At 43.8% G+C, this 23,090-nt stretch overlaps 3 protein-coding genes across 6 annotated transcripts; 1 reads left to right on the plus strand and 2 right to left on the minus strand.

The window, feature by feature from the left end:
• Positions 1–663: 663 nt before the first annotated feature.
• Positions 664–16,116, minus strand: LOC110999575 (eIF-2-alpha kinase activator GCN1). Its single transcript, XM_022268691.2, has 37 exons — positions 15,991–16,116; positions 15,814–15,916; positions 15,373–15,568; positions 15,091–15,271; positions 14,837–15,001; positions 14,497–14,749; positions 14,052–14,230; positions 13,624–13,821; positions 13,355–13,516; positions 13,054–13,213; positions 12,598–12,927; positions 12,328–12,521; positions 12,073–12,248; positions 11,855–11,984; positions 11,703–11,783; positions 11,401–11,624; positions 11,142–11,329; positions 10,897–11,076; positions 10,694–10,824; positions 10,482–10,618; positions 10,095–10,326; positions 9,565–9,993; positions 9,353–9,481; positions 9,164–9,287; positions 8,854–9,090; positions 8,585–8,764; positions 8,206–8,495; positions 7,895–8,090; positions 7,309–7,823; positions 7,104–7,241; positions 3,511–3,663; positions 2,988–3,436; positions 2,583–2,907; positions 2,183–2,413; positions 1,446–2,105; positions 1,145–1,369; positions 664–825 (listed from the first exon to the last, which is right to left on the minus strand). Exons 1-37 carry the CDS (start codon positions 16,003–16,005, stop codon positions 703–705), a joined length of 8,019 nt encoding a protein of 2,672 aa, XP_022124383.2. The 5' UTR covers positions 16,006–16,116; the 3' UTR covers positions 664–702.
• LOC123689402 (lipase 3-like) lies at positions 4,313–6,590 on the minus strand. Its single transcript, XM_045629264.1, has one exon. It carries the CDS (start codon positions 5,941–5,943, stop codon positions 4,771–4,773), a length of 1,173 nt encoding a protein of 390 aa, XP_045485220.1. The 5' UTR covers positions 5,944–6,590; the 3' UTR covers positions 4,313–4,770.
• A 3,593-nt stretch (positions 16,117–19,709) lies between the features above and the next one.
• On the plus strand, positions 19,710–22,125 carry LOC110999578 (U11/U12 small nuclear ribonucleoprotein 48 kDa protein). 4 transcript variants are annotated; one of them, XM_022268697.2, is made up of 7 exons: positions 19,715–19,762; positions 19,971–20,003; positions 20,076–20,241; positions 20,436–20,498; positions 20,839–20,980; positions 21,071–21,221; positions 21,422–22,125. In XM_022268697.2, the coding sequence occupies exons 3-7, from the start codon at positions 20,085–20,087 to the stop codon at positions 22,079–22,081; spliced, it is 1,173 nt and encodes a 390-aa protein (XP_022124389.2). In that variant the 5' UTR covers positions 19,715–19,762; positions 19,971–20,003; positions 20,076–20,084; the 3' UTR covers positions 22,082–22,125. The 4 variants fall into 4 exon arrangements, with proteins under 4 accessions (XP_022124390.2, XP_022124389.2, XP_045485230.1 ...); XM_022268698.2 differs by lacking the exon at positions 19,971–20,003 and having other exon boundaries at positions 19,710–19,762; XM_022268695.2 differs by lacking the exon at positions 19,715–19,762 and having other exon boundaries at positions 19,795–20,003.
• The last annotated feature ends 965 nt before the right edge of the window (positions 22,126–23,090 follow it).

Genomic DNA, 23,090 nt, shown 5'->3' on the forward strand with positions numbered 1-23,090 from the left:
AATTGAGGTGAGGACTGAACCTAAAAACTCTAGTTATGTTAACTTTTTTTACTAATATGTAAAAATCTCTTTGATTTTTTAGACATGCAGAGGCTGTTCTTTAAATCGTCTACCAGAAGTTAAAAACTTTGTCATGCAAGATGCACCTTTATATGATCGTCTTGAGGTCAAGTTCATTAGTGGAGCACCACCAGAGTTAGTGTTGCTTGGAGATGGTGACATGGAGCTGGAGCGACTTCCTCTTTCTAACTTAAAACGTGATGAATGTAATAAACTATTGGAGGACAAGGGTTTTCATATGACCCCTAAAAAAGAAGAATTTTAAGAAATGGTTTAAAATTATGTTACATTCCATAGTTAAAGTAAGATTGTATCCAATTTTAAATATGTATATTCATAAATCAATTAAAAACTTTTTTATATTAAATAATAATTATTTATACTGAATTAGGTCTTGAATAACTTACACTACTTATATGTGGATATTACTTTTCTTTGATTACCCATTTTATGATGAAACATAATATTAGTTTTATCTCAAAAAAAAAAATAGTTGTGTTTATAAAATTTAAGCTCCAATCAAATATATTATTAGGTAATCCCGCCTGTCTCAAAGATATCATTCTGTTGATATTGTAATATGGAAAATAAAAAACAGGCAAGTATATAAACAGATATATGAAGATAACTTAAGGACAGTGTTCAGGTAATCAGTGTGCAGTCAAGGTCTTCCTCTCGTCCCTCTGTGACTGCGCGCCGCAGCACGCGCACCACGACATCTGCTAAGGCCTCTCTACCACCTTCCTCCAGGAGCGACATGCATTTCTACACCAAATAATATATTTAAAATTAACAATAAATAAATCAAAAATAAAATATGGTGATGTGAGAACAGCACATACCAGTAATTAGCATAATTTTTAGTAATGGACGATTGCAAAAACATGATGGTTATATGAAATAAATTATTGGTTATATTCCTTTATAAGTTATAAAAATTCCGTAACGCGCGCGAGGCGCACATACAGGAACGGGTGCTGCATTTACCACACTCCCCAAAGTGATTATCATCATCGATCTCGCGTAAGTCCTCCCATGTCAGTTTATTATAATTAATAATATTCATAGTTCCTCCAAGAAGTACCTCGTAGTGTTCCTCATCGTGCGACAGCCGAAGTAGCGCCCTGAGTGCTAGCTCCGAGTTCGCTCTGACGTAGGTGTTCTTCTCCTTGGTGCCGTTGACGAGTGCGGGCAACAGCGCCCTCAGCAGCTCGGCCCCCGGCCCCTCGGCCGCCACTCCGCCCCGCCCAAGCACCGCGCTGGCCCGTGCCATCAGCTGCTTCACGTCGTTGCTGCCGTGGTTCATGCTCTGCGGACCGAACGACCCATCACGTTAAACTGTCGCTCGGCGATTGGCTGAGGCGCGGAGATCGATTCGAGCTCACCCTGACGAACTGCGAGAGAATTGTCGGCGGAACGGGTCTGTTTCCATCCAGCAGGTATCTGGCGAGGTAGCCTATGCCACGCAAGGCGTTGCAGGCGATGGGTGTCTTGTCGCTGGCCAGCTGCTGCAGCAGCGCCTTCTCGACTTTCTCCTCGAAGTGGTCCCGGTACACGTGGTGCGGCGTCTCCTTGAGCGCCACGAAGAGCGCGCACGAGCGGCCGTGCTGCAGCAGCCGGTCGTCGGAGGCGGCCAGGATGTGGTGCTGAAGGGCCGCGTCGCGGTGGGCGGGCGGCAGACAGTGCAGTAGGGCGCCAAGGCATCCGCCGACCGCGCCTCGCGGCGGATCGTCGGGGTGCGCCAGGAGCGCCGGCCCGGTCAGAGTCTGCAGCACGGCGAGCGCCAGCTGCTCGCTCATCTTGTCGCCGCCGGCCGTGATGATGCCGCGCAACGCCTGCAGCGTCGTCTCGCGGACTGCGGGGTCGTCGGCGTTCTTTATGCCGTTGTGCATCTCCACGAAGAGCGGGTCTGCGCGCGTGTGGATCACCACCAGCTGCGAAAGCGCGGCGCCCGCCTTGATGCGCACCGACCGATTGGGATCGCTCAGCGACTTCAGGAATGTCGTTTGCAGCTGCGGCAGGAACTGCTTCAGCATGAGGCCCACCTGTGGATCGAGATTTCGCTGTCAGTCTGAATTCACTCGCAGCAAAAACGTGGGTGGAAGCATAAAAATGGATTTACTTTAGACAGGAGTAAGGCCAGGGTCTCGAGCACGGCCGCCTTGACGCTGGCGTTGAAGCGGTCGCCGAGAATTCTGATGAGCGGGCCGGTGATGTGGGGCACGGAGGCTTGCAGAGAAGGCGCCGGCGTCAGCTTGATCAATTCTCCCAACATTAGTGCGGCGTTTTCCTTGTCCTCTGGGAGGCCGTGAAGAATAGCCTCACGGAACAAAGGCTGGACTGGAGCGATACCCTGATAAAATCACTAAATTTCACCATTTGGTGTAAGGAAATGTGTGCGTGTATTATTTAAGCAACTTAAAGAGAAAATAATTCCAACTAAAGTGTTTTCGGAATACAAATACTTATAGTGAATTTAGAAACAAGTAAATATCATAAAGCGATACGTAGAAATAGTGGACCTTGGGCAGAGAGAAACCGGGCAGCAACTCTCCCGGCTTGAGGTCGGCGGCGGCGAAGCGCACGGCCTGCCGCACGTCTGACACGTGGGCTAGAAGCCGCTCCGAATCCAGCGTACGCGTCAGAGCAAACAGAGCCTCCCAGGCCATCTGGAGCAGCTCGCGATCCCGCTCCGCGAACAACAGCAGCAGGCCGCGTAGCAGTGCGCCCACGTACGGGGCCAGCTCCGCCCGAGAGTGCGTGACGAAGGCGCACAGCAGCGCCGCACCCGCGCGACGTCGCTCGTCCTCCTCCGCTCGGGAGCACTCCAGCAGCGAGTCGATTATGCTGAGGGGAAAAGTAGGCATCATAGATAGATGTGTCCGATGGGACCATCGACCTCTCCATGCGACGGAGAAGATACTCACCATCTGACGCCGGCGTCGTCGGTGACGGGCAGCAGAGCGTCCCGACACTGGTCGAGCTCGCGAGCCTCGTTGGCGGTGCCCCGCGCGGCGCGAAGCGACGCGAGCAGCGCGGGCAGGATTCGCGGCAGGTGGCGGGCCAGCGCGTTGCCGGCGGCGGCTGCCAGCGCGGACAGCGCTCGGGTGTCGGCCACGCCGCCGCCGCCGCCCGTCAGGACGGGCACGAGGTAGGGCAGCACGGCACGCGATTTGATCGCCATTATCTGGCGCAGGCCGTCGAGCGTGGCATCGGCCACGGCGGGATCGGGATGGTGCAGGGCGTCCAGCATGGGGGGCAGGATGTCGTCGAGCGCCTTGTTGCCGATGGTGGCGTGCAGCGCGTCGAAGGTTCGCGCCGCAGCCATGCGCACCTCGCCCAGCTCGTCGCACAAAGCCGTGCGCACGGTCGGCACCTGACCAAACATAAGGCGAAGTCACGCCACTCTCGTATTTAAAAGAAAAAGAAGCTTCTTCCCGTAATACTGACCAGTCCGTCGGCGAAGCTGAGAACTGCATCCCGCGACGTCGAGGCGAGAATTTCTCCGAGGCCGATGCAGACTCCCTGCCGCTGGTCCGCACGCTCCGAGCGCAGGCCGCGCTCCAGTATCGGCACTATCTCTGGCAAGACGCGCTCCCCGAGCTAACCATAGAGCTAACCATTAGCTTCAGATTTAAGCTTAAGGTGTGTTTTCTTAAAGCCTTGTATTAGGATTCTGGAGTTGTCTAATTGCAATCCCAGTATATAAAAAACGTGTTTTGTTAACGAACCTAAAATTAAATCCATTTCACTTTGTATAAACAGACAGATAAGTTTTGAGCTACAAACACGGTCTGTCTTCATCTGTTTGATAGCGTTTCTTCCCTATGGGAAGTGGGAACAACATGGTAGTAAAATACGACGTCGCGTCCTTAGTACCGTAGGGATCGTGGCCATGCCCTGTATGTTATAATACTATAGACGTAAGACAATGTATTAAGCATATTAATCTAGCGCTCTCTCATAAATAATAATTGCAATGCTGATTGTTTCCATGCCACTATCTATTATTATGATAATGTATAAATATAAGTATTTTGAATTTTTCTAATAAATAAATAAGAAGAGTTAAAAAAATAGTTTCAGTAAAGTTTTTTGTTAATTAATTGATATTTTATTGTATATTTACGAGTATACTACTTATAAAATAAATTATGTATTAATTATGTGTGTAAAAAAAACATATTTTTTTAGATTCTATAGTACGTTTATGGTAAAATTTCTTAACATTAACCTTGTCATTTTAATCCAAGATGATGAAAAGCAAAGTAATAATATGACTTACAATTATTATAATAGTGTTCTAAAAGAAAGTTAACATTGACCAATTACCTCCGTCATTGTTTGGGTCTATTTTACTTTGCATGTTGTAGTCGCTATTCAAAGACCGCCTGGGCTTCAGGGCGTAGAAAGGATTTTAAATCAACATATCGCGGGGGTTTTCTAGACATTTTGAATTTTTATCGTCGAAATTTAAGGTATATAATTGTCTTTGGCAGAACAGAGAGGGTATATATGGTATAACCAGTGTAATTTTAAGAAAATATAATTGCTCAACATTATCATTATGCCTTTTTATGAACGAATAATTTTAAAGACTAAACTTGATTCAATTTCTTTTATTTTTTACATCAATGTCACCTATTTAAACGCTCAGCTGATACGGGTTCTAGTCGAGCGAGATGGCACTGATAAGTCAGTCAATGAAATTCATTTTCGTAAATTTTTATATCTGGCTAGTATTTTCAATATATCAGGGAACAAATATTTTTCCATAGTTTTACCCCACACTAGGTCCAAATGGTTTGCCCGCTTCCAGTTAAGAACCGTGTATTGAATGACATTGGGCAGTGCGGCACGCAATAGTGCCACATCATCCAGCGTCGACAACTTATCGTTGGCGCCGCATAGCAATGCAACGGGCATTTTCACCTTACTCAAGTCATATTTTGGTGGCGACACACTGCCGTATATCTTTAAATTCTCCAAAGCTCCGTTGTCATACTGAGCAAACTGTTTCCGCAATGATACCTGAGCGAAATGGTAAAGAGACTTCACGGCCACGTTGTCGGGATAATAGTTAAACGCTTCGTAATGTATAGCAGGCGGATATTCCTCGGCATCGGTTCCCACAACGGGAAACGCTACTCCGTACGCACACACGGGATAGCCATATAGTGGATTATTACAAATTGATCTCGCCGCTTTGCCACTCGGCGAGTCACCGAGAAGATAGTACTGTTTCGCCTCACTGAGGACGGCTTCCAACGCCGGTGCGACTTTTATTATCGATGACAAGGGCGGTGGCACGTTCTGGAGGTGTGCGATCGGCGCGAGAGCGAGCAAAACGTTTATCTTATCATTGTATTCAGGCCGAAGAGAGCCCATGACGAAAAATATTGTCGTGCCTTGCGAGTGCCCGATCGTGTTTAATTTCTCCACACCTGTTTCTTTCAGAACCAAATCGATCGTCGCGGGCAGGTCGTACAAGCCGCTCTCGTGAAAGCTAAAGTTCCAATAAGCTTTAGCATCAGCCGTTGCATTCAGTTTGACATGATCTTTGGAGTAAAAATTACCGCGACAATTGCCCAGCCAGACGTCGTAGCCAAGGTTGGCGAGCGTAATAGCCAAAGAGTTGTTGCCCCTCAAGACCCACGTGTCGCTGGTGTCTAGGATTCCGTGCATCAGCAGTATCGGGCCCCTGGACCCCGGTATGCGAAACACGGTGAGAACGTATCCATCGTCAGTGGTGACATAATGCTCTTCAGATCGATGGCCAGTCAGGGCGATGCGCTCCGCAGTCGACCTTCGTGGGGTTTTTTCTTCACCATAAACGCAATTAACAAACAGCCCACACAAAAACGCCCAGTACGAGACATGCATCCTTATCAGTATATGAGTTTATCACTCCTAGTTTCGGCCTTAAGAGGCTTTAATAATATAGGTATTTAGACACAGTTAAACGTTTTTTGTAAAAAAATCTAATTATGAGCTAATGAGTTTAATTTCCTTTATCGAACGGTTATACCGTGTTATTTTTTCTATCACAGACAAGCTGCCGCCTGTGACTCTACTTTCTTGGAATTGGAACAGCTAACTACATTATAAACGTATCTATCCTTCTCAACGAATGATATCCTTGCATCCAAGCTAGAGTTTTAAATTAGATTTTACTATTATCCCTCCTAATACTGCCTTAATAAGTTTATCTCAAGTAAGCCATTGCATCACCTGTGCGATATTGCCGTGCTCCCGATGATTGAAGAACGATTCCGGAAAAAGATTTTTATGACAAGAAGAGCCGAAAGGTTAAGTAATAAAGAGAAACTCTTTTTCATAGAATACGGACTACGAGCCAAGGTTGTTCATTTTGCCTATTCAGGCCTTCTTAGTTTTGTACTCTCTTCAGCATTATTAACATTATTATTGATAGCTTTCATTCTTTGGTTGTATGTCTGTTAATATAGAATGAAAATGATATTATATTCTCTCATATTGTTAGCATCCCTACGCATCGTAAAACGCTGGAGATATTTTTATTTTGATAATTTTGTTTCATCGTTTTATATATTTATACTAAAAAACCGAAAAAAAGAGTATTATCTTCATAAAACCTAAAATTTACATAATAATCTATGACTTATGAATATGTTAATGATATAACAATTATATTGTACTCATTGTATTATTGAATATAAATTTTTATATGTGTTGAGTAAGAAAAAACAAAAGGGCACATTTGTCACCCAATCACCTTGCTTCGGTTTCAGAGGCAGTTATATGCTTTTTCAGTTCGTGCCGTTTTTATTTAATGAATTTTTTTTAAAAATGTTATATTATAATGGATGACAAATTTGAGTCAATCTGTTATGTCAATAGTTTACTGCAGCATTATAAAGCATTTTTAATAGTATTTTCCTTTCTACTGGAGGTTTTCAACCGCCCAAATGTATAAAACAACAGATTTTAGAAAAAGAGGGACTGGATTCTTCTACAATTTTCATAAATAGACTGAATTGAAAAGTAAATTCGAAAAAAAATACCTTCCTGACTAGGTCTCCCAGCGTCCTCGCTGCGACCTGCCTTTTATCGTAGCTGGTGGAGGCCAGGCAGCCCAGCAGCAGGCTGAACAGCGTCGGCAGGATCTCGCGCAGCGTCTTGGGCGTGTTCGTCACCACCACCTGCGCACGCGCACCGCAATTAGTTTCCGTCGGTCGACCGAAAGGTAGAGAGTGGCAAGAGGAGAACCTTCCAGACGTGCAGCGCCGCCTGGCGCACCATGAGCGCGACGTCACTGCGACCCATGTAGAGGCCGGCCAAGACGCGGTTGCGGCGCTCGGGCCCCAGAGTCGTGATGATGGCCTTGTGCGACTGTTCCGTGCCGAAGTTGTCGTCCTCGCTGGCCGTCTCCGTGCTCATCTTGCCCGATACGCCCGATATGCGGTACAGCAGGTCTCCGAGGAGCTGCACCGAGCTGTATCGGATCCTCCAGTTGTCGTCGAACAGGCCGTTCTCCAACTCGGGCAGAAGCAGCGCGATGGCCGACTCCGCGTACAGGTTGACGATCCTCTGGCCCGCCTTGAGCGCGGTCTCGCGCACGTACTCGTTCTCGTCGGCGAGAGCCTTGAGTATGGGGTTGATGATCTGGCCGATGTAGGGCGTGAACTCGTCGGTGAAGGCGCCCGGCATGTATATGAACATCATGATGTAGCCGTCCTTCACGTGCGGAGCGATGTCCGTGCGCTCGGCCGTCGCGATGATGTCTGCGAAACGATACTCGTTTTTATCCACCGTTAAAAAAGGTTAAAATCGGCGAATCGCCGAGGTGACCCACCGGGCATGATCTTGTGCAGCTTGTTCACGCCCAGACCGGCGACCACCTCCGAGAGACCCTGGGCCGCCCCCGAGCGGTCGACGCTGCTGGACTCCGACGTCAGCGTGAGCATCAGCCACGGCAGCAGCTCCTCGAAGCTGCTCTCGCCCATGCCCTTCACCATGGCGCCTAGCGCCCGCGCAGATACCGAGCGGACCTGCGATGCGAACACGCTACTTTACAAGGATGTCGGCGCGAAGAGAAAGAGATGTCGGCTTTAGAGGGTCGAATCCTCCGCGATGATATCTCGAGGATCTCTCGTCTCGAATTACCTCCGGCACCGGATCGAGAAGCGAGCTCTTCAGCCCCGGTATAATATTGGGCAGGTAGGGCATGAGGTCCTTCTGGTCGGTCAGCGAGTACATGTTTCCGATGATCTGAGCGGCCATCTTCCTGGTCTCCGTGCTGCGGTCGAGGAAAGCCCTCTGCACCACAGGCATGATGAGGGCCAGCGATGGTGCGTCGATGAAGTGCACGAACTTGGTGTCGAGCAGCGTCTGAAGACACGCCGACGTCTTGTTGGACGGGTCCTGCAGTGCTTGCAGCAGCACGGGCACGATTGCTGTGGGAGAGATTTAAAGAAACCGTTTTCAACGAATTCTAATATTATAAGCATTTGGTTCAGTTTACTTTACACAATCCGAAGGATACCTTGAATCTCAGGATTCCTAATGACGGAGCCGATGACCTTCAGCGCCTCCGCGGCGGCCTGCTGCACTCGCATGTGAGAATCGCTCAACACCTCGATCAGCTTCGGCACAATGGACGGCAGACACGACGACAGCTGCTTCGGAGCACAGTAGGCCATGGCTCCCAGCAGCTCGATGGAACCTTGCGAACACCACGCGAACACATAAGGTCATATAATGGGAGAGCGTCAATCGAACGGGCCACGACGGGTTTCGGAGAAGCACCATTACCGGCTTTGGTTCTCCAGTTGTCGTCGTGCAGGGCCTGCAGCAGCGCCGGCAGCACCAGTTTGACGCCGTGCGCCGACAGCTTGCTCATGATGAGCTTGGCCGTGTCGTCGGCCGCGGCGCGGACGTACTGCGAGCTGTCTCCGAAGCAGAGCAGCAGATGAGGCAGCACGTGGACGATGTAGGGCTCGAACAGACGCCCCAGCTTGTAGCACAGCATCTCGAAGCCGAACAGCGCGCCTGCGATGGCATACTTGCGATAAGTTCTTCATTGAGATCACCACAGGTCATCTGAGAAACGTTTCGGTCGTACCTTCGCGATATTTGTAGTTTTTCTTCTCTTGAATGGCTTCCGTCAGCTTTCCCATGACGTCCAGTTGTTTAAGCGACAGTATACCTAAGCCTTTGATGATGCCCGCGATGCCGTAGGCGGCGCCCTGAAAAGCACACGAGTGAATGGCAAGCGAGAAACGAATTGAAAAGTAGTTTCACTCGAACTCACTTTTCTGTCTCCATACTTCTCGGCCGTCAGCAGCTGCTTCATGAGCTTATTCATTATGGCAGGGATTTCACCTTCGAGGGCGGGAGAGGTGACGAGGTGGGGCAGGCAGTTGCTCACGGCCTCTTGTACCTGTAAACGAAGAGGTTTCGTAAAATATTTTTTATTATTTCGTAGAATTCGGTCCGAGCTACGCGTGACGACGGACGCCAGACCTGTTGGCTCGGGGTGGACAGGGCGGACACCAGCCTCAGGGTGATGGGCTTGACCCTGGCGTCGGTCGGCTGCAGGTGCCTCGCCAGCGACCCGACCAGCAACACCACGCTCTGGCGTACGGCATCGTAGCCGCCCGACTTGGGCGCGTTGTCTAGGAACTTTTCGAAGACCGGCAGCTGCGTGCCGATGGTGTCCTTCCCGTGGATGTCGACCACGGCCATGGCGGCGGCCAGCATGTCCGCACGCACGGTCGCGTGCCGGTCGCCGAGCGCCTTTTGCACGAAGAAGCTCATGGCGTGGGGCACGGCGTCGGCGCGGAGGCGATGCGCCAGCGCCTTCAGGGCCAACGCCACTCCGCGGCGGCTGCCCCAGTTGTCCACCGCCGCTTCTGTCTCGTGACCGAACTGGTCCAGCTTCGCGGGGATGAGCTGGGATAATTATTTTAGTATTTAGTTATCGATAGCGAACTATTACTAATCCGACAAACAATAAATACAATCATAATTTCACTAAGAATCAAAAGACTCACGGGCAACATGTCGTCGTAGACCTGATGCAGGCGCTGAAGCACTTGCTGGGGTTCGGAGGTGGCCAACCGCGCTCGACCCACGAGATCCGCCAGCGCCGCAGCGGCCGCGCGCTGCACGGGCTCCGACGGGTGTTGGATCTCCTCCAGCAGAAGTCGTATTAACTCCTCTTCGCCATCACTAATCCAGGTGTCGGCACGCGGCAACGACGACCATAATTCGTGGGCTAGTTTCCTGCGAAATTATATTTATCATCGATCGAGTGGAGCGATGTCCCAACGAGAGCAACGATCGTGACTGACGATGATGCAGGGTGCATCTTCAATAATACATAAACGTATCGCATCGGATCGATTCTTTTGAATTTCTTTTAGGTACAATATACTCACTGGTTGTCTTCGGAGACGTCGAAGGTGGCGACGTAGAGCCTCTTGGTGAGATCTAAGGCGCTGTCTTCCCGCTCGAGGAAGGGCGGCAGACGACGCAGCACGCAGCCCAACGCGCGCAAACCGGCATCGCGGACCACCTGAGGGAGCCGATTCGTCAACGGAAGTCACGCTCGCGTCGCACTAATGCGGAAGTGCCGGATCGACGGCGATACCTCGGCAGGGCTCTGCAGAGCGGCCAGCAGACAGTTGACGTCGTCCTGCGACAGAGGCGCCCGCGCCGCGCACCGCGCCGTCTCCAGCAGCGCCACCGTGCACGCCGCCGCCACGCGCCCGCTGCTCGACCCTATCGTGCAGATTCAAGTCAGCTCACACGAAACCTTACCCTCACGCAGAGGATGACAAGGTCGCTTCTCACCGATGAGGTCGATCAGCAGCCTGAACATGTGGTCGACGGGGAACAGACTGGGGTAGAGCATGTCGCGGACGGCGTCGCCCTCGTCGTCCGAGTCCCCGCGAAGAGCCGCGTGTTGGGTGATGACCGCCAGCCCGTTCACCACCATCGACTCGTCGGTGCGGGTCGCGCCGCAGGTTAGACCTGGACATTCAATCCTAAATATAAAACCAATCAGTTGACCGTATTTCTAATGAAAGACGACGTACCTTTCTGGAGCAGGGGAAAGACGTAACAGAACCCAGGTGCCGTGAAATGTTTGGGTTTGTGTGAAGCGCCAACGTCACTCTTGGCACCGGCCGTGGCCTCGTTGACCAGGTTGATAGTTCGGGCCACCGCCTGGCTCAGTTCTTCCTCCTCCCAACTGGGCTCCAAGTCGCATTGTGGCTTGTGTAGTCTACGAAGTATTTATTACTATTATTTAATAAATATACAACATTATAGCGACTCGACTCGACGAAGTCGTACCTAATGGTGGTCCTGGCGACGTGTTGAGCCAGCACGGGGTGCTCCGGGAGCAGAACCGGGCCGAGGCCGCAGTGGGCCTGCACCAGCGCGGACGCCGCCAGCGGCGACCGCAAGGCGTGCAGCAAGGCCGGCACCAGGCGCCGCGCCTCGGAGCTCACGCACGCGCGCGAGCCCCGCCCGACCGCCTCCACCAGTCGCACTGCGCTCACGACGCGCCCGTTCAGCTGCGGAGCGTATACGTAACACGTCATACGTGTCGAATGACAAATGTGCTGATTTAGCTCGATGTTAGCGAGACGTACCGCCGTGAGCCGATCCCTGATCGCCGCCTCCTTGGCCATCTGCACCTTGACGGCCTCCTTCTGCTTGGCGCTGAGCGGGACCTGAAAAGGCATCATCGTTGAAAGTGCCGACCCCGTCCGCCCTGGAGCCCGGGGCGCGGCGCGTCTCCTACCTCTTTGAGTCGGCCCTCTCGGCGTCTCTTGTCTTCCAGCTCGCGCCGAAGCTGCAGCTCCTCCAGTTGCTCTTTGTAGCTGTACGCTTTGCTCTCGCGTTTCAGGTTCATCTCTTTGTTGTCCTCGTTTCTGAAATTAATTTGTAAATATCGATTCGCCGGAATGGCCGGACCGTTCGGCGGCCGGAGGAGCGGAGGAGCGGAGGGCCGAGACTCACCCCGGGATGACGCTCTTGTCGTAGAGGTCGGTGGACGGCGTGAGGTAGACGAAGTACTCGTCGCGGGTGACTCGCAGCAGGTCGGGCTCGGCCAGCGAGCTCAGAGCGGCCGCGAGGGCCGACCCGCCCACGCTCTCGCTGCACCGGGCCAGCGTCGACACCACGTTGGACACCGTCTGCGAACGACGACACGTCGGTCACATCAAAGTCGAGAGAGACGCTTCGCTATCGGCCAAATCAAATCTTCCAACTCACCTCGTTAGGAGTGAATCCGTCGATGTACGTATTCTTCAGGGCGTTGCAATGGACCGCGACGAGCTTTCGCGGCTCGAGGCCGAGGTAGCCCACGAGCTTGACCCAGGCGCGATCGTTCAGAGCCACCGCGAGCGGATGATGACAACCGGGCAAGGCGTCTATCGCCAGCTGCTCCGTATCTTCCGGTGGGTAGCCTAGCGGAATGAAAATCGTCAGCGATACTTCGTTTAGGGTCCAGAAGTCCCACGGGCACGGATATCGAACACTGACCTCTGAAAGAGCAGATGGCTTGCACACAATCCAATATCATCTTTCCGGTCACCTCTCCCTTCTCTTCCGGAGGGGATTTCTCTTTCACGTTAAATATTTTGCCCTCGTCTAGCACCGAATTCAATTTAAGCACTAAATTTCTCGCCAACAGGGATCTGTCCTCTCTGGCCACCGTCGCCTTCACCTCTCGGACGGCGACGGCTCTGACCGATTTGACGGTGGACAGCAACACCAATACAAAGGCTCTGTACGCCGGGGAGTCCCCGTCGGCGGCGACGTTTTGGTACTTTTCCAATATGGATCTGCATAGCAACACCACCTGCGTTAGGACTATAAAGGGGTAAATGTTATAGTGCTACCTTAGAGCAAACTTAAAGTAACGTACGACACATAGTAAACATTTAAATAGCTCGACGAAGCTGAAGGCATTAGCGAGGCTGAACGAGCGATATGTACCATCGTCGGTGGCCGCGAGCAGAAGCCGGTCGTGCAGCAGCACGTGTCTGTCGGCGTGCAAGAGCGCGCTCCACACTTGCGTGCGCGAGGCCAGGTCGCCCCCCGAGTCCATCTGCACCAGCGAGACCATGGCGCATACTGCCTCGCTCACTATCGGGTGCTGGAAATTTAAGTTTCACTTACAAACACTAGATGGACCGAGACTTGACTGCAAATACTGTGTGACACAATACGCGAATGAACATTTTTAAATCGAGCTAATTCATTAAGGAATTAAAGCCAATAAATAGTAAAAAAATACCTGTAAAGGCTGCTGAGCCGCTTTCTCGACGGCAGCGAGGAGGATGGACTTGAGGGCGTCGGCTTGCGACGGCCGGATTCCGTGCGAGACCACGATGCGCGATATCAACGACGTGTACGCTATCCTCACTGCTTGCGTGGTGGTCTTCGCGGGTAGGTTTTTCTGAACAAACATAATTTGTATTGAAAATAGTCATCGACGTCTTGAGCTCTTCGCCTCATCGATTTAAGATTAAAATTATAGTAAAATTGATCAGTGGCAGAATGAACCTGATACATCTGCAGTATCTTGTCGGAGAGCGGCGCACGCGCACGTTGCGCCCAGCGATGCAGCACGTCCAGGGACACGCACAGCGTGCGCTCGTGCGACTCTGCGTCCATCACTCGCGAGATCTGCGTCGTGGCCTCCTCGAACAACGCTGCGAAGTCCCCTTCGGTCACACTCACTTCGCTCAGCGTGCCGACGGCCTGACGGAAAATTCATTTTCTTTCATTTAGTTTGTAGAAAACTCCTCTATTCCCATATAACTTTCATAATCTCAAAACAACGCTGACACACCGGTAATTTAATATAAAAAATCATAACATCATTTCTATAAGTAAACAAGTCTATTCTACGAAATTGTAGGATACGAGGAATTTCCATAGTTATTCAGGTAAAGTATTAATTTATTATTTTCACGGTCCCAGCCACATACATGCAGAACCGCAATCTTGTCCTCGCTAGAAGTGAGCTTCCCGCTGGCCCCGTTATATTCAGCGAAGGCGGCGGCGAGTAGAATCTTAGCCGGGGCTAAGGCCGTGCACCGACGCGCCACGGAGCACAGCGCCTGACTCGCTGCCGCACGAGTCCAGTCGTCGCGCGAGTGGGTGTTTACTGAAACAGATCATTATAACGAGAAGATTAAAGCGAGGGCATAGATGGAGGATTACATGTAGTTTTATTTACTTTAAAAGTGTAGTAGCTTGACTTGAGTCAACTATACATTTTTTGCTTCATATTTGATCTCTTATCTTAAAGTACTTAGGGTCCATTTTCAACGTGAAAATGGTCTGAATTTTCTAACATCATTGCAAAGTATTATGTAGTAATTGTTAATCATATTTACCTAAAACATCCAAATATTTTATAAAATTACAAACCTATTAAACTTTTTCCTATGTCAACTGCTAGTGCATCCAGATGTATATTTAGATTATATACCACAACTCCGACAGCCTCAATGATGGTCTCCGGGCTCCTTAACATAGCCTTATGTAGTGCTGGTAGGAGGTGGTCTTGAATATCTGATTTAAGTAAATTATGCAACAGGTCCGAGCAGCTACGGATATAATTAGGGTTTGGTCGCAGCTTTACACTAACTAGACTTTTTGTGAAAGATTCCAGAATTTTCACCTGAAACAAAAATCAAGATCCATTTTAAAAATACAAGAAATTTTTAATTCAATACTTGCCAGTATTCAACAATTCCACAATTCTTACCTTATGCTTCAGCACTAGATCTTGTTTATCTATTTGTTTTGTGTGTTTACAAAGGGCTGAAAATGTGACACAGATATGTGGTCCAGAATCAGGAGCTTGAGACAAGAGAACTTCAATCCATTTTTCTAGTTTCTCTACTCCAACTGAGTTCCAGGATGCATGTAACTATTGTACAAGAAGAGAAAAAAAAAATTTAAGGTATGAATTGCAACATCACATTTTCAAAATGGAAAAAGATCAATTATGTAAGTTACCATAGTGTAAGCTTTGTCGTTTTTACGTTTATCACCAAATGCAGTAACCACGGCCAACAAGTTTGCTTGACATAGTACCAGTGGAGTATAGTCAACTTCACCATTTTCCACTTTAATTCCATTTTCTACTAAAACTGTTGTCCAGCGCAGAGCATAAAGACCACTTTGGCTGGTGTTCTTCCTGAATTAAAGACAGTATGAATTAATCCAAATATTATTTCTGGCCATTTAAAGAAAATCTAAATAATTTAAATTTTATATGATAGAGTAAACACTACTTACGATGTGGCTGTATTTCTAAGCTGTTCAGATATGTCTAATAGAACAGGTATAAAATTTCTTAAGGTCCATTCCCTGTGGTTGACAGCAAGATAGGTTAACAACCCCTTTACATAAGACTGTGAGGTAGAATCTCTGTAGCGATGCAAGGTTAAAGTCAAGACTCGACACACAAACCGAACTGCTGCTTCAGTGATACCTGTGAAAATTATTTAAAGATATTATAGGTTAGGTATTATATATTCAGTAGTACAACTTCTCATACATATCACATAGACATATCTTTAAGACTGTGTAAGGATTGTATGTATGTATTCAAATTAATGGATTAGATTTGAGCAGTGCCTTGTTGTGGCACAGAAGGCTATGATTTAAATATGTATTATAATTTTATTTGAAGGTATAGTTTTAAAAGTACATTCTAAAGTATAATGTCTTCCCTACCAGGTGTAGACAGAACATCCTGTATCTCTTCAATAATTTCTCGGCGCTGTTTAAGACTTGAGGTTTGGATTCTAAATGGTACATCCTTCAATTTCTTTAATACCTGTGAAAATGTATAACAATAAAAGCCGGTTTGTAAAAAAAAATCGAATAAATGTTTTACGGTGTAGTAAATACCTCTGAATCTGCCATTTTTCAGTAACATTCAGGCTATAAATTGTAGTTAAAAAGCACACGTCTTTAAATATTAAGGTTGAAAAATGGAATTGACAAGAATAATTATGATTTTGACATGTTATTACAATCCAATCCAATCCACTATGAGCTAGGAGAAGCCACAGATTGTTTATTAGTTATTCAAGACTGACATTTTAGAAACACTAAAAAATCGTTTTAAGGAATCGAAAATTAACGTCAATAATAATTATTTATTAATAAGTAACCGCTTATCGCTGCTTTATTTTAATCCTCATAACTAAATTATCCGTTCAGAAATATTTAATTTCCTACTGTATATACCTTGTTTCTTTAAAGTAGTAGTTGTAAACTGATAGCATTTGATTACTGATTGTAAAATATATACAGACACACCCCACAAATATTTCATTTTTTTTATTTTAAGTTGTTTTAATGTTTTTATAATATCATTGCAGCTAATGTGGCTAAATATAAACTTAAGTGCTTATTACACTATGCGATATTCAGACTGTCTTAAAATCTAATTAGCAAGCTCGCTATTACACTGGACTGAATACCGCATGATTCAGTGTAATAAGACTTAGAGGCTTATTACACTATGCGATATTCAGACTGGCTTAGTAAGACTGTCTTAAAATCTAATTAGCAAGCTCGCTATTACACTGGACTGAATACCGCATGCTAACTCATTTTTACTCATTTGCAAAGCGTACGTAGTCGGTGACGGATCGCCATGTGACTTAAGAAACTACCTTAGAGTAGGAGTTGCCGAGTTTGAATGACTATTAAAATGTTATATTAGTAATTTATATTATTATATGTAATTTAATAGATACTTCATACATTCAATATGGCAATAAAAATGGCATGTCACGGTACAAATCAAGAACAGAACCAGGCTGGCACACTTTAGTATGTTGTCATTAGAGAATCGCAGAAAATTTATTTAAATTTATTGACACATCGTTTGCAGCTAAGATATTCTATAATAAGATTGATTGTCCGAACCTTCTTTCTAAATTTAAGATTCATGTTTGTTTTTACCAATGTATCAGTGTGTCGAGCGTTGGCTAACTTTATCTATAAAAAATAAAAAACATTCCAAAGTACTTTTTTTTCTTGCGAACACGCCATGGTGCACGCGGCCACAGAAAACAAACATGTACAAACGTCTATGCTCTGCGACTGCCGCGCGCTGACTGAATGGTTTAGCGTGCTAAGTCTTATTACACTACACGATATTCAGCAAGTAAGCCAGTAAGCACCGCCGAACCCATTCGGTCGGTCTAATTAGACAGGCTAACTGGCTAACTCTTATTACACTAGGCTGAATCTTAGTAAGACTGTCTGAATATCGCGTGGTGTAATAAGCCTTTTAGCATGCTTAACCATTCAGTCAGCGCGCGGCAGTCGCAGAGCAAAGACGTTCGTACATGTTTGTTTTCTGTGGCCGCGTGCACCATGGCGTGTTCGCAAGAAAAAGAAGTACTTTGGAATGTTTTTTATTGAAGTGAAACTTCTTTAGAATCGTTGTGATTTCAAACCGGATGCAACGAAAAAGCGACAGTAAAAAGAGACAGAAACATTAATTCATATGATTTAACGTGGGAGAAAATGAGATAGATAAACTTCTTTCGAATCGTCGTGATTTCAAACCGGATGCAGCGGTAAAGAGAGACAGAAACATCAATTCATCATATGATTTAACGTGGGAGAAAATGAGATAGCAGGCATTATACAGCCTCTCTTTACTGCCGCTTTTTCATTTGATCGAATTTCAAACTTTCGATGTTTTAGTTTTTCCCAAATTAAAAATTTATATTAAACTTATAAATTAAAATTTATCATTAAAATATACTGTTTTAAAAGAACACACACATTTAGATAATGGAAAATGATTAATTTATATATGATTAATAATAAAAAAAATGTTTTTGAAGGTTTCACTTCTACCATGTGTGAATTGCACATATGTTTTTTTTTTATAGATAAAGTTAGCCAACGCTCGACACACTGATACATTGGTAAAAACAAACATGAATCTTAAATTTAGAAAGAAGGTTCGGACAATCAATCTTATTATAGAATATCTTAGCTGCAAACGATGTGTCAATAAATTTAAATAAATTTTCTGCGATTTTCTAATGACAACATACTAAAGTGTGCCAGCCTGGTTCTGTTCTTGATTTGTACCGAGACATTCCATTTTAATTGCCATATTGAATGTATGGAGTATCTATTAAATTACATATAATAATATAAATTACTAATATAACATTTTAATAGTCATTCAAACTCGGCAACTCCTACTCTAAGGTAGTTTCTTAAGTCACATGGCGACATCCGTCACCGACTACGTACGCTTTGCAAATGTGTAAAAATGAGTTAGCGTGCGGTATTCAGTCCAGTGTAATAACGAGCTTGCTAATTAGATTTTAAGACAGTCTGAATATCGCATAGTGTAAAAAGCACTTTATAACTTTTATTACATTCGGCTAAATCTTAGTAAGACTGTCTGAATATCGCGTAGTGTAATAAGCCTCTTAGTGATGATTGCATATAAGAACATTATTTTACAATAATAAAAGGACAGCTGATGGTGATTAAAACGTTATTTTCAATGGAATGTTAGCAAAAAACGTTTCAAATGCGGAGGCTACTACGAGATCGGAACTAATTATTTTGCCATTTCACCTTATAATCGGTATACTTTCTAGGAGTTCTTTGAGTCTCCTCGTTTATTATTTGCCTAACTAGCCTTTATCGTATCAGAGCTGCTGTTTATTTTATAATTTAAGTGTTAGTGAATATCTTAACATGTGTTTTAAATTCATTACTGTCATTAACTGTCATAGATCGGCTTTGGCCTTCACGCTGTCTCTATTAAATTCCTACTTGGTAGACGCATATCATTTTTTTGATAGTATATTAATTTGAATATTCGCATATAAGCACATTCGTCCACCTTCATAAAGGTTGAGCTTGTAAGCACTGTCTTAAATCTTAAGTGACTTGGCCAAGGACTCGATTTAATATCGGATTGTAGAAATCGTTTTTATTTTTTCAAACGCTAGATATATCAGACTATTCATTGATTTGACTAATTACATAATATAATACATAACATTTAGTAATTGCCTTGACGCATTTGTATAATAGGCCTTTTACTTGAAAATGGCATAGAGTTTAAACAATTGCCATAAAAAATACAGTCTCCTTTGAGCTTTTTGCAACGAACTCTTGCTCTTTTTTTATGGCAATAGTTATAACTTTATGCCAGTTTCAAGTGAAAGCTAGGGAAACTAAACGCGAGAAAAAATAAAGAAACATCAAAAAACCAAAGGGATAAGCTAGTTAAAAGCATAATATTTACATAAATATTAAATCTTAATATTATTATTATTGATTATGAAAGAAGATAATACATAATAATACAATAAAGGATAAAGTAAAAGGCAGGATATTTTAGTCGAAAACGGACCATGTAGTAAATGTAAGGAATGCAGAAAGGAGGTGCGGTCATACTGGGAACAAGAAAAGAAAGGATGGTCGAGGTCACCAATATCTTCTCCACACTCACAAATATTACTGTCAACAAAACGAATCCTTATTCCTTGCTCTTTCAATTTGCTAACGATTTATGACAGTATGTCAGTATTAATGTCAAATTTGACAGTCTTAAATTGATATGTGTCGGACGTCGGTCTTCAGTCTTCACTCTTCAGTCTTCAAGTGACTTGAAGTGAAATAGGTATAATAACTTTAATAAATAAGTATTCAGAATGTTAATTATTTAGCTATTAATTATTACTATTACCGACTTGCTTATCTAATAACTAACGAATACCATAAAGAGTATCAAATATTTCATAAATATGGTTTCAAACAGACATACAGAACTAACAGATTTGAAAGCATTTATTTATCGCAGTGATAACGAAATAACAATGATCTTGCAGAGCTTACAATGGAATCGGCAGTTTTTAGTTTCTGTAAGGAAAATTTATTACCTTTACCACGTATTGGAATCTTTAAAATAATTACATTAATATACTATTTTCCAGAACGCTGAAATGAAAACTTGTACTCACGATACTGCACACAAAATATCTAGCAAAAAATCTAAGGAACATGAAGAGCAATGCTGGTTAAGAATCCAGGGTTACACTCCAGAGGAAAAGTTATTGCCAGAACCGCTGAATTCTAATGCCAATGCCATTGTTAAACTAAGTATGATTTATGTTATATGGCTGGTAAAGTAAATGTTGTGATATTCATATTTGATAATAAGTAATAATGGACAATTATAATTAACTTAAAGTAAGTTAATTAAAATTGTGTATGAAAATATTCAATAACATGTAGGTAATTACAAATTAAGCAATTTTAGTGTCATACTTTAAATCACATTGCACAATTTTCAGATTCAAAAGATATTAACTTTATCATCGAAAATGCTTCTAAGACTGATCCAGAGTTTAAAAGAGGTATGTTTTATTTATGGTTATATTCAAGTTATTTAGTAATTATAGATTTTAATTTGTACTTTTTACAGTGAAAATTATATCTGGGATCTTTTTTGTTAAAAAGTGTTTCACCAACATGCTGTATCCTTTTATTGTTAATAATTCATTTACAGAGGCAGGATAATGTTCAATTTCAGATCTTATTTTTCTTAACTACTTAATAATCTGTATATGATTATTGAGCAAGGAATCTGTCTACCTAATGTTAAAACATAATATTTATTCATATGATTGTTAAATGTTAAATAATAATAATTTCAATCTACATTAAATGTTAAGATATTTCCTTAACTTCTAAAAGGCGACGTTTGGGATGGTCCTGCACCACTAACCTTGGAGCGTTTGCAAGCAACATATACAGTAGACGAACGTCGTGCAATATATGATGCTGTTGTTGCATCAGATCCAACCAGCCATGACATTTCTGATTTAGCATTAAACAAGTAAGTAAATGTTTTCAGCATATCTGTTAATCATAGAAAATATTGTGACAGGTGTTTGGACTTTTTAATATCTCTGCTTGTTATTCACAGTGTAAATGAGGTGAAAACTGAAAAAAAGGCAAAATCCCGCATTGAAATACTTTCGGAACTGCGTGACATGCGGCGGCGTCGCACAAAATATCGCGTTGCTGCTAAAACGAAGAAGTACTCAGATGTTTTACGTGACGTCATTAGAACTCAAGTAAGATTTAAATATGGCTTATTTTCTTGTCATGCATCTGTTTGGTAATTTTTAAGATAAATCACATTCATACATTGGCGAGGATCTTAATATTACAATGGATAAATAATTTTTCTCGAATTTAATGACGTGGAATAAGTGATACCATTATGATCCTATGTTCCAAAATAAACGTATTTTATTTTATTTTTAAATTTTAGATGGAGATGTACACTGGAATTCCTAATGAACAGGAAACTGTAGAAAAAACAACCCATGCTCATAAGATCCTGCATGATGACATCAAAAGAGAAAGGAGTTCATCGCTCGAAAGTCTCAACAGAAACAAACAAATGTTTTCTTATGAAAATAAGTCAAGAGCTTCAGGAAGTTACACTACAAATAAAAGATATGAAAGCAAGGGGAACACATACTCTTCAAGGACAAAAAAGGATAATGTTGAAACATATAGAGGAGACAAATATAATGAAAGGCATAGTAGTAGACATAATGTTAAAGATAAAAGTCATTTAAATTTGGATAATAGAAGAAATAATTTGAGAGAACATGAGAGGAATAGATATCGAGACAAATTACATGACAGTAATAAACATGATTATTATAAAAGAGAAAATAAGCACAAAAGAGGTATGAATGGTGATGAATCAAGATGCAGAGATGAATCAAGAAAACCTAAGAATATTAGACATATTAATAATTTTAGACAAGAATATAAGAATCACTATGAGAATACCTATGCTGCGGGAATACATCAAACAAAGATCAAAGCGGAACATAAAAGTAATGAGGATAAATATGCAACCGGTTATAACAGAACCTTAAAAATTAACCCCATTAAGATAAAGGTTGAAAAGGAATAATCTATGTTGATTGTGAAATTTGAAAATAAATACAACAATTTTCATTGCAGTACCATTATTTCATCATTTGATCACGACAGATATGAAAAAGATATACATAATACCAAAAATGTAATTACAAATATTCCAAGGTCGTATGTCAATAAATACACGAAATGTATATCTATACATTGGCTCTATTGTTGCCAAATTATTGTAATCGATCCTTGGGCCAGGGACAAGCTCGCGTTACACAGATAATTTTTTTCGAAATATTATGGAATAAAGTTTATTAATTTAACTTTAAAGGTATATTGATAACTATAATTGGTTTGAAATATATAATTTAGTTATTTAATTAAAATATTTTCTTTATTCGGCCGACCGTCAAATTTTTTAATAGTCATTGCTTAGTTTGGAAAATGGTGGAAAAACAGGTTTCTTAATTATTATCATTTTCCTTCGACTTTTACGTTAATATGAATACTGACACATATCCTCTAAATGTTTTTAAAATCTTTATTGTTTATTTTAGTCACTTTAACAGCTTAATGACTAATCGATTATTATTATGGGGTGCTGCTGATGTCGAAACTATTTTCATTTTGACCTATTTTTGCAATCCATAATTTAAAATGTAATGAATCACAGGTATATTCAAAGAAATTAATATACCTACCTTCCCCATGCAATATATTTATGAAAATATTATATGTGTATAAAATAGTGATAAGTTTACTAGAATAGAACATAGGCATAATGTTAACACTCGGAACTAACACAGGGTGCAATTTCCGCGTACTAGACTATCTAAAGTTAGCAACTTATCTTTTTTTGTAAAAGGGATAATTTTCTTTAACGAAATCCCAGAGGATCTTTTATCTCTGCCATTTAATTAATTCACGGAAATGGTTTGGTGTGCCTCTTGCAAGGCTCGTAAAGGGCGCGCGATCGGCGTGCACTCAGTTCTCGCGTTACAGTTTCGTCTGGTGGTGTGGGCGGAAGGAAGACGAGAGCCGCCCGCGCCCTG

The sequence above is a fragment of the Pieris rapae genome, chromosome 8, assembly GCF_905147795.1.
Source record: "Pieris rapae chromosome 8, ilPieRapa1.1, whole genome shotgun sequence".
NCBI classification, from domain to species: domain Eukaryota; kingdom Metazoa; phylum Arthropoda; class Insecta; order Lepidoptera; family Pieridae; genus Pieris; species Pieris rapae.